The sequence below is a fragment of the Hyperolius riggenbachi genome, chromosome 9 (assembly GCF_040937935.1).
Source record: "Hyperolius riggenbachi isolate aHypRig1 chromosome 9, aHypRig1.pri, whole genome shotgun sequence".
NCBI lineage: Eukaryota > Metazoa > Chordata > Amphibia > Anura > Hyperoliidae > Hyperolius > Hyperolius riggenbachi.
Genome location: NC_090654.1, coordinates 24,314,830 through 24,328,898, shown reverse-complemented (window position 1 = coordinate 24,328,898; position 14,069 = coordinate 24,314,830). Strand labels below are relative to the sequence as shown.

Here is a 14,069-nt window from a genome sequence, read left to right as displayed (position 1 = left end):
CAAAGATTTCTATCTGATGGGGAGTTCAGCTCCATAGAATAGACAGTGTAGGTATGGCTCTCATACTACATGGAAGGGGGTAAAATTGGTCTGTGATCTTTCATTTTCAAAAGACTATGGTCTGATGTGTGTATGTGGCCTAAGAGTCTGGAACATCGTACCTCAGGAAGTAGTTCTGGCAAACGCTATACCTGCATTTAAAGATGGATTGGATGCTTTCCTTGCATTGAAGGGCATCCTAGGCTATTAGTAGGTAATTCCCAGGAGAGTTGATCCAGGGATTTATCTGACTGCCATCTGGAGTTGGGAAGGAATATTTCTGTTTTAAGGCTAATTGGCCCAGGCCTTGTAAAGTTTTTTGCCTTCCCCTGGTTCAACTGGGATGCGTGTGGGTTCAGGATGGTGCTTTGTTTTTTTCTGATTGAACTTGAGGGACAGATGTCTGTTTCTCAACCAAATTGACTATGTAACTATGGGCTTGATTCAGGATCACTAATGCAGGGAAACAGTGCAAATAAACTCCTGTTAGGCCCAGTGCACACCGAGCGGTTTTTGGAGCGATCCGCCGGCCGCATCCGCCTCTAAAAACGCTTGTCTAATGTATTGCAATGGGATGGTGCACACCGGCGGTTTGCGGTTTTTGCCAAGCCGCAAATGCGCCTCCTGCTGCGCGTTTGCGGATTTCGGAAGCGTTTCGTCCTCAATGTAAAGTATAGGAAAACCGCAAACCGCTCTGAAAAACGCTAGTTCAGAGCGGTTTGCCAGGCATTTTTGTTACAGAAGCTGTTCAGTAACAGCTTTTACTGTAACAATATGTGTAATCTGCTACACAAAAACGCACGCAAAACCGCTAGGTATGTTTAGAAAACCTCTCTAAACATACCTAGAATCGCTCTGAAATCAGCTCCCAAAACCGCTAGCGTATTGCGGATCTGCTAGCGGTTTTGGTGTGCACTGGGCCATACTCCCGCTGTTGAACCAGCACAGCTTACTGGTATATCCTTGCACGCTAGTGGCAGCATAGCATGCTTTACTTATCAATGGCTGATGCTTCAATTTGCTGGACGGTAGTGACATATTGCTACCGCAATACTTTACTAGCACCACCACTACTACGTTAATAAACGTAGCAGCGGCCGCGCTAGTTTCTCTACCGCATGGCAAGATGAAGCATCGGCCATTGCTTAGTAGCGCAATGCCACTAGCGTGCATAGCATGCAAGGAAATATCAGTAAATCCTGCTGATTTTTTACCGTGAGTAACAGGAGCTTCCTCGCGCTGTTTCCCTGCGGTAGTGGTCATGAATGTAACTATGTAAATCACATGTGAATTATATTCAAAAGGGTCTTAAAAGACATCTGAGGTGAAAGATCTAATCTATTTTTTATTCACCTGGGGATTCTTCCAGCCCCTCACAGCCGTCTCAGTCCCTCGCCACATCCCCATTCCTCCTCGGTGTCCCTGCTGGCCGGCTGTAATGATCTCGACCAATTTATTTATTTATTTTTTTGTTTAATAAAAATGTGTATTTTTTTAATTATTTATATGTTGCCCCCCCCCTCCCACAGCCAGCCAATCACTACCATCTGCTGTCATAGGCTTCAGCCTATGACAGCGGATCGCTTCTGTCTCCCCCAGGGGAACAGCCTTGTCACATGGCTGTCCCCAGTACAGCGCTGCCATGGATCGTAGAGCTGTACAGACTAATTAGACATAGACTAGGAGAAAATTCTTCTAGCGGCAATCGCCGATGGGTGGCTGATGGCGGAGCGGAGCTCCGTCATTCAAGCAGGGATGCGCACACATCAGCGTGCATGATCGCCTGCAAAACAGGCCCGTAGGACCTTGCGGCGATCGGCGTTAGGCAGTCCTGGGGCTGCCGAAGCTGCCACGCCCATCGGCTCGACGTGGTTGCCACTTGCCAAGAGGTTAAAACATTCTACAGTGATCACCAAACAGCACTTAAGATCTGTGATACATTTCAGAATGTAAATCAGATCGAGGAAAGATTTCACAAAGGGTAAACACTGATTAATAATTTATAAAGTAATGTTTAAAAAAACTTTGATTCATTGCTTTACTGTCACTACAGTTCCTCTTTAAAATCTTTTAGAATTCTACTACTTAAGAATTTAGAATTCTCTACTTTTGTCAGCATTCCCAGTGAACAATACTTCCGTCACAGATTTACTTTCTGAATGAGTATGATTGGTTAATGAGATGCTAATTACTTTGAGTTGATGCAAATTGGATGCAAATTCATACATCTTAAAAACAGATCAATTAAATGCAGTAGCTGTACACTTAAAGCTGGATTATACTCCCAAAACACTACAATTTAATTAACTAATATCAGTTACATAAAAGAACATTTGAAAGAATTGCCAAGCATCCCCTGTGCGTAAAAATGTTTTTTTTTTATTTTCACAGCAGAGAGCAGTACAGGCGTATTTCTCTCTAGTCATCAACAAAGGCAAATGTAATAATTTCTGGCTCTCTGTCTGTATCTTCACACTGTCCCCCTTCCTCTGTTGAATAGATACATCACCCTGGCAATGGCTGAGTCACTTCAGCAGATGGAGAGAGGCAGAGTGAACGCACATGCAGAGAACAAGCAATGATTACATTTGCTTTTGCCGAAGACTAGAGATAAATAAGCCTGTTCTGCTCTCTGCAGTAAAAACAGACAATTTTACTCATGGGAATACTTGAGAATGCTTTCAAATGTTCTTTTATGTAAGAACAAGAGCTGTCCTTTCCTTATTATTCCCTGTGATTACTATGACTGGCTCACAGTAATCACGGGGTCAGGAGCCAATGAAATGCAGAAGTTCTGCTGTCACTGAGACAGCAGAGCAAGTGCTGTGATGGAACAGCGACGTGATCCGCGAGGAGCAGTGAATGCATGGTGGTGAATACTTGGAATCTACATCCTGTCCGAGCCACACAGCCACCAAAAGAATGCAGATCCCAACTATGCCAGTATGGAGGCGGTGAAAACATGTAAATTCATTTTGTGCCATCTTACCTATTACACTGATTGCTATGCTGGTGCTTGTGAGTGAAGAAGCATCGTTGGTGGCCTTACACTGGTAGCTTCCAGAATGATGTGGCTGAACTGAGTTTATGAGCAGCAATTTTCCATCTTGTCTAATCTCGTATAGAATGCAGTTCTTGTCCACCTCCTTGCTGTTGTGAAACCATGTGATTGAGATAGCCGAACCACGCTCCACGGAGCACCGGAAAGACATGCTGGCCCCAGACTGGATTTCTTGTTCTCCTTTGTCCATTGTCATTTTTATACCCGATAGCGGCGCTGACAGAGAGGAATGTGATTTAATAAGAGACAACAACCAGTTTTGACAGAAAAAAAGATTTCTTGAAAAAAATCTTGCTAATTGGCTATGTCTTTCTAATGTAATTAATCTTTGATGGTCTGTGGGATGGCTGCTGGATCAGGAGGCAGCATACACATGCTGATCTCTTCACTACCGTATTCCGCCTACTTCTGTATTCATCTGTACAGGGGACTGGCCAGGGCCGATTCTAAACTGTTTGCTTCCTGATGCAAATTTGTGAGGTTGCTATTGTAGCAATGATCGCACAGCACCCAGCAATTTTTACAGCCCCGGTGCGAACAAAAAAAAACACCTTAGTATAGGTAGGTAGCCAGGCATAAGTGCCCCTTGTATAGGTAGCCAGATATAGGTGCCCCAATATAGGTAGCCAAGCATAGCTGCCCCCAGTATAGGTAGCCAAGCATAGGTGCCCCCAGTATAGGTAGCCAAGCATAGCTGCCCCCAGTATAGGTAGCCAAGCATAGGTGCCCTCTGTATAGGTAGCCAAGCATAGCTGCCCTCAGTATAGGTAGCCAAGCATAGCTGTCCCCAGTATAGGTAGCCAAGCACAGGTGCTCCCAGTATAGGTAGCCTGGTATAGGTGCCCCCAGTATAGGTAGCCAAGCATAGGTGTCCCCAGTATAGGTAGCCAAGCATAGGTGCCCCCAGTATAGGTAGCCAAGCATACGTGTCCCCAGTATAGGTAGCCAGGTTTATCCAGCCTGATTGCCCCCCCTCCCTCCTTTCCCTCACCATCCGCTCCTTTACTTGCTCCGGTGCAGCTCATGAAGTGTCCAGATCCCCTTTGCCTTGCTGGGGTGTGGCGGCAGCACTTCAGTCTTCAGATCAGCAGTGATTCACACCGCACTGAAGACAAATGAGAGCGCCATCCCTGCCTGCTAGCACACGTGTACAGGAAGTATGGCACTTCTTGTATACATGCGCTTGCACAGGGACACCGTTCTCCTGTATCTTCAGGTTGGTACAGGTCACCGCTGCCACACCCCAGCAAGGCAAAGGAGATCTGGGCACTCCATGGGCCGTGCCGGAACAGGTGAAGCTGCAGCAACCGGGAGGTGGGGGAAAGTGGGCAGGGTGCCGCCTGAAGCTCGCAGTTCAGGTGGCATCAAGGGTGGCCTGGGCTTGGGGCTGGCCTGCCTCTCCCCACCAGCCCTAGTTAGTGATGGGTCATTCGCGAACGAGCCGGCTCTAAGAGCCGGCTCTTTGCTGCGAACGACAAGAGCCGGTCCTCAGTTTTAAAAGAGCCGATGCCTCAGCCGCCCCACACAGCTCTGCTTTGCTCTGTGATAAAGGGTGCTGAGGCATGCTGGGAGATGTAGTCCTTCTCTTTCAGCTTGTAGGAGTGTATGGGGCGGATGTATGGGGGGAGCAGAGCAGTAGCAGGAGGTATTGCCCCTGTCAGATAAGCAGTCATGGAGACGGGGGCGGGGCTTTTACTCCGATTCTGAGTGGTGTCTAGTGACATTTAATGAAAAGTCGATTCAGAGCCGTAAGAGCCGACTCTTTAATGGGAGCCGATTCAGAAGAGCCAATTCTCTGAGAAGAGCCGGAATTCCCATCACTAGCCCTAGTGTTGCTGCCCAGCTATTCGTACATGTGGGGCAGGGCTACAGAAAACAGGTGGATCTTACACAGCAGCCGCAAAGCCACATAGTGGAAGCAACCAATTAGGATGAGGATGGATGAGGATGGTCGAGGGGCTGAAAATGTAGAGACTGCCCACAGGGTAAGATCCACCACTGCATCCCATCTTCCATCACGCAAACTATATGGGATGGCCCCAAAGTAACCCAGCCTCTTACCTGGTTGCAGGGGCTACAGGGATAATTACTATGCCCCTGCTTCCTCATGATGCCCAATTCTCCCCAATTTTAACCACTTCCATCTGTCTAACCCTATCATCCCCCCCTCCCCCCATGTTAACCCCATCCCAATTCCTAACTCTAACCTTCTCCATTGTGTTAACTGCTTCGTGAAAGCCAATCCTAACCTTTCCCCCAAAGTTAACTCCTTGCTAACGGGTGCATATTAATTCGGCGCTGCTCATTTCGGCGCGGTGAGAGCCGAATGACAGCTCTCACCACCGCGGCTAAACTCCGAGGCGATAAATACTATTCCCCCTCCGAGTTGTCGCAACTCAGAGGAAGATGTAATTCAGGGTCTGGCAGCTGCCAGAGCCCCGAATTACCGCTACGCGCCCCGCGCAGCATAGCATTGCTTTTATGGGGCGCCCAGTCTCTGATAGCCGAGCGCTGATATTAGCTGATCCGCTTGCTGACACCTAACCCTAACCTCCTTACTTCCTGATGCCTAATGCCAAACTGTTCCTCAGTGTTAGCCTCTTCCTGAAGCCTAACTAGGCAAATTTTGCAGATTAGTTTTCGCTAGTGTTGGGCGAACAGTGTTCGCCACTGTTCGGGTTCTGCAGAACATCACCCTGTTCGGGTGATGTTCGAGTTCGGCCGAACACCTGATGGTGCTCGGCCAAACCGTTCGGCCACATGGCCGAACTAAGAGCGCATGGCCGAACGTTCCCCGAACGTTCGGCTAGCGCTGTGATTGGCCGAACGGGTCACGTGGTTCGGACCCCGAACGCGCTCTGATTGGCCGAACGGGTCACGTGGTTCGGCCCGAACGCGCTCTGATTGGCCGAACGGTCACGTGGTTCGGGTAAATAAATACCCGAACCACGTCATATCTCCGCCATTTGTCTGTGGGTTTAGCTTTGGGTAGGCAGGCAGGGTAGTTCGCGCTCCAGCCACGCTAGCCAGGGTCCCCCCAGTCATTGTGTGTCGCTGCTGGGAACAGTAGTACACCGCTCGCTCAGCCACACTATATAGCATTGTGTGTACTGCCACTGTGTACCTCGCTCAGCCACGCTATATATGGCATTGTTTACTGCCACTCTGTGTACACGGCTCAGCCAGACTATATAGCATTGTGTGTACTGCCACTCAGTGTACACGGCTCAGCCAGACTATATAGCATTGTGTGTACTGCCACTCTGTGTACACCGCTCAGCCAGACTATATAGCATTGTTTACTGCCACTCTGTGTACACCGCTCAGCCAGACTATATAGCATTGTTTACTGCCACTCTGTGTACACCGCTCAGCCAGACTATATAGCATTGTGTGTACTGCCACTCTGTGTACACCGCTCAGCCAGACTATATAGCATTGTGTGTACTGCCACTCTGTGTACACCGCTCAGCCAGACTATATAGCATTGTTTACTGCCACTGTGTGTACACGGCTCAGCCAGACTATATAGCATTGTGTGTACTGCCACTCTGTGTACACCGCTCAGCCAGACTATATAGCATTGTTTACTGCCACTCTGTGTACACCGCTCAGCCAGACTATATAGCATTGTGTGTACTGCCACTCTGTGTGCACCGCTCAGCCAGACTATATAGCATTGTGTGTACTGCCACTCTGTGTACACCGCTCAGCCAGACTATATAGCATTGTTTACTGCCACTGTGTGTACACGGCTCAGCCAGACTATATAGCATTGTGTGTACTGCCACTCTGTGTACACCGCTCAGCCAGACTATATAGCATTGTTTACTGCCACTCTGTGTACACCGCTCAGCCAGACTATATAGCATTGTGTGTACTGCCACTGTGTGTACACCGCTCAGCCAGACTATATAGCATTGTGTGTACTGCCACTCTGTGTACACCGCTCAGCCAGACTATATAGCATTGTTTACTGCCACTGTGTGTACACGGCTCAGCCAGACTATATAGCATTGTGTGTACTGCCACTCTGTGTACACCGCTCAGCCAGACTATAGCATTGTTTACTGCCACTCTGTGTACACCGCTCAGCCAGACTATATAGCATTGTGTGTACTGCCACTCTGTGTACACCGCTCAGCCAGACTATATAGCATTGTTTACTGCCACTCTGTGTACACCGCTCAGCCAGACTATATAGCATTGTGTGTACTGCCACTGTGTGTACACCGCTCAGCCAGACTATATAGCATTGTTTACTGCCACTCTGTGTACACCGCTCAGCCAGACTATATAGCATTGTGTGTACTGCCACTCTGTGTACACCGCTCAGCCAGACTATATAGCATTGTGTGTACTGCCACTGTGTGTACACCGCTCAGCCAGACTATATAGCATTGTGTGTACTGCCACTCTGTGTACACCGCTCAGCCAGACTATATAGCATTGTGTGTACTGCCACTCTGTGTACACCGCTCAGCCAGACTATATAGCATTGTTTACTGCCACTGTGTGTACACGGCTCAGCCAGACTATATAGCATTGTGTGTACTGCCACTCTGTGTACACCGCTCAGCCAGACTATATAGCATTGTTTACTGCCACTGTGTGTACACCGCTCAGCCAGACTATATAGCATTGTTTACTGCCACTCTGTGTACACCGCTCAGCCAGACTATATAGCATTGTGTGTACTGCCACTCTGTGTACACCGCTCAGCCAGACTATATAGCATTGTGTGTACTGCCACTCTGTGTACACCGCTCAGCCAGACTATATAGCATTGTTTACTGCCACTGTGTGTACACGGCTCAGCCAGACTATATAGCATTGTGTGTACTGCCACTCTGTGTACACCGCTCAGCCAGACTATATAGCATTGTTTACTGCCACTCTGTGTACACCGCTCAGCCAGACTATATAGCATTGTGTGTACTGCCACTCTGTGTACACCGCTCAGCCAGACTATATAGCATTGTGTGTACTGCCACTCTGTGTACACCGCTCAGCCAGACTACATAGCATTGTGTGTACTGCCACTGTGTGTACACCGCTCAGCCAGACTATATAGCATTGTTTACTGCCACTCTGTGTACACGGCTCAGCCAGACTATATAGCATTGTGTGTACTGCCACTCTGTGTACATACACGGCTCAGCCAGACTATATAGCATTGTTTACTGCCACTGTGTGTACACGGCTCAGCCACACTATATAGCATTGTGTTTACTGCCACTCTGTGTCTGCTGGGAACAGTAGTACACCGCTCACCCGCCACTGTATAGCATTGTGCTCTGTGTCGCTGCTGGCAATAGTGGTACACCGCTCACCCACCACTGTATAGCATTTCGGTACTGCCACTGTACTGCTGCCAGTCAGCGTGTACTTTAAGGATAAGTGAAATGAGGAAGAAATCCGGTGAAAGAGGGAGGGGCAAGGGAAGAGGTGTTTCCCCTGACGGTTCACGTACAGGCCACAGGGGAGCACCCAAGAAAACCCACTCAATACCGCCCATGTTGTCCAGGACAACAACCCTCACAGATCCAAAAGAACAGGACCAGATAATTACTTGGATGACCTCTCAAGCGTCCAGCAGTGGGTTAAGCAGCACCAGCACATCACGCACGAGGTCCGAGTCCTCAGCCAGTTACAAGGAGCCAGTGGGCACAAAGCTGACACAACTGGCAGCGACACCACGCACACAACTGCCAGATAACCAGTCCGATGAATTACCTCAGGACACAATGGGGTATTCGCAGGAGCTATTCCCAGGCCAACAAACTTCCACCTTTGAAAGGTCAATGGAGGAACAGCCAGAAATGTTGTGCCCGGATTCACAACCATTAACTGTGGGAAATGCACCGGGCACTGAAATACAACAAGGCGAGTCCGAGGACTTTGAAACCCAAATCCCTGAGCAAGTTGGGCAGGAGGGGTTGCAATTGCAGGAGGTCGGCCGAGAAGCTCTGGAAGACGACGTTGGAGTGAGCTGCGCAGAGGTTGTTCTGGGGAGCTCTACTCCACGGCGGCGGCCCCCCACAATGACATATGACGAGTTTGAGGAGATGGAAGAGGAGGGTATGGACAATGTGGACATAGACCCAGATTTTGTTTGTGAACGAGAACATCGCCGTCGTAGCAGCAGCACAGATGAGTCTGTTGAAGAACCCACTGCTGCACGAGTTCGCCTTGTGCCACAAGGTAGGCGGCGCGCAATTTCAGGCACCACAAGCGTGGAAGTTCAAGTGAGAGGCAAAAGAGGCGCAAACAGAAATCGCCAGCAAGGCAGGTGCTCCAAAGTCTGGGCTTTCTTTGAAGACTGCACTGAGGATGTTACCATGGCGATTTGCAAGGTGTGCAAGACCCGCCTGAGCAGGGGGAAAAGTATTAACAACCTCTCCACCACCAGCATGAGCCGCCACATGCTATCCAAACATCCCACTCTGTGGGCAAACTCGACAGGACAGGGTACCAGCAACACTGCCTCCCTTGGGTTCACCAGACTCACCACCAGACCCGCCTCAGCAGCAGCAGTAGCCCAGCCATTGCGTGGTTCACAACATTCACAAACATCAGACGACGCTGACACTGTCACTTTCCGGAGTAGTGCTCTTGAGGTCTCCCAGTCTTCATCAAACACAAGAACCAACAGCCCTTCAGTGTGCAGCCCTACGGTTCAGTTGTCTGTCTCGGAGATGTTTGAGCGCAAGAGGAAATTGCCAGTAAATGACCCCCGGGCCGTGGCAGTAACAGCCAGCATAGCCAAGCTTCTGGCCTGCGAAATGCTGCCATATCGAGTGGTGGAGACAAACAGCTTCAAGGGCATGATGTCAGTGGCCATCCCACGTTACGTGGTTCCCAGCCGCTACCACTTTGCGCGCTCTGCAGTGCCTGAGTTGCATGAGCACGTGGTCAGCAAAATAACCCGAAGCTTGAAGAATGCCGTTGCCTGCAAGGTTCACCTCACCACTGACACCTGGACGAGTGCGTTCGGCCAGGGTCGATACATCTCACTTACCGCGCACTGGGTGAACCTTGTGGAGCCTGGCAGCGATTCCTCACCTGCTACGGCGCGGGTGTTGCCCACGCCGCAAACAGCTGCACCGCCGTCCCTCCCACTGGATAACAACAGCAGCAGCTACCTCTCTGACTCCTTCTCCTCCAACGCATCTCAAAGCTGTACCTCATCCGGAAACGCGAACCCAGCACCAGCAGCAGTAGGATCGTGGAAGCAGTGCAGCACAGCTGTTGGCATGCGTCAGCAAGCGTTGCTGAAGCTGATCTGCCTTGGGGATAAGCAGCACACAGGGGAGGAAATTTGGAGGGGAATAAAGGAACAGACGGATTTGTGGCTGGCACCGCTGGACCTGAAACCGGGCATGGTTGTGTGTGATAATGGGAGTAATCTCATTCGCGCTTTAAGGTTGGCTAAGCTGACACACATCCCTTGCCTGGCGCACGTGATGAACCTAGTAGTTCAGCGGTTCCTGAGGACATACCCAGGCGTGGCCGATCTTCTGTTGAAGGTGCGTCGAGTGGCCAAACATTGTAGAAATTCCAGTACTGCTTCGGGGGCACTCGCCAAGATGCAGGAGCGCTTCAATCTCCCCCACCATCGCTTGCTGTGTGATGTCCCTACGCGCTGGAATTCTACGCTGCACATGCTAGCCCGCTTTTGCGAGCAGAAGAGTGCAGTGGGCCAGTACATGATGGCGCAGTACCGAGGCGCATCCGGACAGCTGCCAAGCTTCTGTGGATCCGATTGGGCCAACATGTTGGACCTCTGCCAAGTCCTCCAAAATTTTGAGCAATCCACGTTGCTTGTGAGCAGTGACAACTCTTCAGTCAGCATTACCATACCACTGCTGTGTTTACTGAAGAGGTCAATGTTGAAAATCAAGGAAACAGCTGTCATGATGCAACTGGGGGAATCTGAAGGAGAAAACGATCAGCGTGATGGTACCAACATCAGGCCATCCGCCTCAGGAAACGCTGGCCCCAGCAGCTATGACGAAGAAGAGGAGGAGGAACAGCTGGAGTTGGAGCAGGAATTTCCTGCCACCACTGGCGAGGGCCAGAGCGGTGCACGTTGGACTTCCACAATTCAGCGCGAATGGTCAGCAGAAGCAGACCAGGAAGAAGGTGACGAATATGATGCATCACAACAACTATCACAACGCTCACAAGAGGATGATGAGGATTCTGGTAGGACTCTGGCACACATGGCTCAATTCATGCTAGACTGCATTGAACGCGACCCACGCATTGTGCGCATTCTGGACAACACCAATTACTGGGTTTATACCCTTCTGGATCCACGGTACAAACACAATGTTCCAAAACTGCTTGAAGAAAGAGTCAGACAGGTCAAAATGGAAGAATACCAGCAGGCCCTTGTGGAGACTTTAGAGAGGAGATTGACATCCTCCCCCTCCTCTAGCCAGTTGTACGCCGACAGACTGACTTCCGAAAACCCAGGACGACCAGGAGGGCAGCAAACAACACAAGCCGCAGCTAGTGCCCAAAAGGGAATGGTATCGGCAGTGTCCTTGGAGTGGGAAAATTTTCTGACACCCATGCAGCAGCAGCCCACTGAACAGCAAGCGTGCAGATCCACCTCCAACACCGATCGCCTGGAGAAGATGGTCAAGGACTACATGTCAGATGGCGTAGCTATGTCGAACAATCCATCTGCACCCTTCAACTATTGGGTATCGAAGCTAGACACCTGGCACGAACTGGCAATGTACGCAATAGAGGTGCTGGCTTGCCCTGCAGCCAGCGTTATGTCGGAACGCTGTTTCAGTGCTGCCGGAGGCATCGTCACAGATCGGCGTATCCGCCTCTCCACAGAAAATGCAGACCGTCTGACTCAAATTAAAATGAATCAATCCTGGATTGGAAACGACTACGCAACACTCCAGGACCCCAACCAAGTAACATGACCAATGAACATCTGGGATGGTTTAGCGTTTCCGGTCCCTGTTTATTGAACCTCTCATCTGTATTACATTTATGACTGCATGGCGGCAAAAAGCATTGCTGCTATATCCGCACGCTTCTTGTCCTCATGCAAGGCCTGGGTTGTTGTGTCTCAAAAAGCGTGGCCTTCTCCTCCTGCGCCTCCTCCTGTTCCATCACGTGTGCTGCTGCTGCTGCTGGGTTAGCGTTACCGGTCCCTGTTTATGGAACCTCTTCTCTTTATTACACTTATGACTGCATGGCGGTAAAAAGCATGCTATCCGCACGCTTCTTGTCCTCATGCAAGGCCTGGGTTGTTGTGTCTCAAAAAGCGTGGCCTTCTCCTCCTGCGCCTCCTCCTGTTCCATCACGTGTGCTGCTGCTGCTGCTGCTGGGTTAGCGTTACCGGTCCCTGTTTATGGAACCTCTTCTCTTTATTACATTTATGACTGCATGGCGGTAAAAAGCATGCTATCCGCACGCTTCTTGTCCTCATGCAAGGCCTGGGTGGTTGTGTCTCAAAAAGCGTGGCGTTCTCCTCCTGCGCCTCCTCCTGTTCCATCACGTGTGCTGCTGCTGGGTTAGCGTTACCGGTCCCTGTTTATGGAACCTCTTCTCTTTATTACATTTATGACTGCATGGCGGCAAAAAGCATTGCTGCTATATCCGCACGCTTCTTGTCCTCATGCAAGGCCTGGGTTGTTGTGTCTCAAAAAGCGTGGCCTTCTCCTCCTGCGCCTCCTCCTGTTCCATCACGTGTGCTGCTGCTGCTGCTGGGTTAGCGTTACCGGTCCCTGTTTATGGAACCTCTTCTCTTTATTACATTTATGACTGCATGGCGGTAAAAAGCATGCTATCTGCACGCTTCTTGTCCTCATGCAAGGCCTGGGTTGTTGTGTCTCAAAAAGCGTGGCCTTCTCCTCTTGCGCCTCCTCCTGTTCCATCACGTGTGCTGCTGCTGCTGCTGGGTTAGCGTTACCGGTCCCTGTTTATGGAACCTCTTCTCTTTATTACATTTATGACTGCATGGCGGTAAAAAGCATGCTATCCGCACGCTTCTTGTCCTCATGCAAGGCCTGGGTTGTTGTGTCTCAAAAAGCGTGGCCTTCTCCTCCTGCGCCTCCTCCTGTTCCATCACGTGTGCTGCTGCTGCTGCTGGGTTAGCGTTACCGGTCCCTGTTTATGGAACCTCTTCTCTTTATTACATTTATGACTGCATGGCGGTAAAAAGCATGTTACCTGTGCAAAGAAACATGACATTTTCAGCATTTAAAAGACAGTTTTTCCTTTGAAACTTTACAATCAATTTTCTCAAAAACTATAAGCTCTTTTTCAAATATTTTTTTTCCTCTTGTACCCACTCCCGAGGTGCACATACCCTGCTAATTTGGGGTATGTAGCATGTAAGGAAGCTTTACAAAGCACGAAAGTTCGGGTCCCCATTGACTTCCATTATGTTCGGAGTTCGGCGCGAACACCCGAACATCGCGGCGATGTTCGGCGAACGTTCTCGAACCCGAACATCTAGGTGTTCGCCCAACACTAGTTTTCGCCATGAAAACAGCAAATTCACATAAGATGAGATTTTTGCAAATTTGCACTACTGGAACAAGCATACAGTATAGAATCTCATGTCAGAACGCTATTGATCTAGATTTTATGGTCTTATTGTGAACCAAGCATAATAATTACGCATCGTAATTCGCATTTACGCATCTTAATCGTAGTGCAACATTTTGGGAAAAAACGTAATTAATTTGTATGCAATTGTAAGCATTCATAATTGTGCATTAATTTAAGCATAATTTACGCATAATTTTGTGCTACCAAAATTGCTACATATGTTAAAGAGACACTAAAGCGAAAAAAAAATTATGATATTATGATTTGTATGTGTAGTACAGCTAAGAAATAAAACATTAAGATCAGATACATCAGTCTAATTGTTTCCAGTACAGGAAGAGTTAAGAAACTCCAGTTGTTATCTCTATGCAAAAAAGCAATT

General features: G+C 49.2%; 1 protein-coding gene across 2 annotated transcripts in view; it reads right to left on the bottom strand.

Annotated features, from left to right (window-relative positions):
* The window catches only part of LOC137532039 (Fc receptor-like protein 5), a 136,767-nt gene that overhangs the window by 7,488 nt on the left and 115,210 nt on the right, over positions 1-14,069 (bottom strand). For both annotated transcript variants that reach the window (XM_068252140.1, XM_068252141.1), the window contains one exon: positions 3,029-3,316. In XM_068252140.1, coding sequence (XP_068108241.1) covers positions 3,029-3,316 — 288 coding nt within the window. The remainder of the gene's footprint in view (positions 1-3,028; positions 3,317-14,069) is intronic.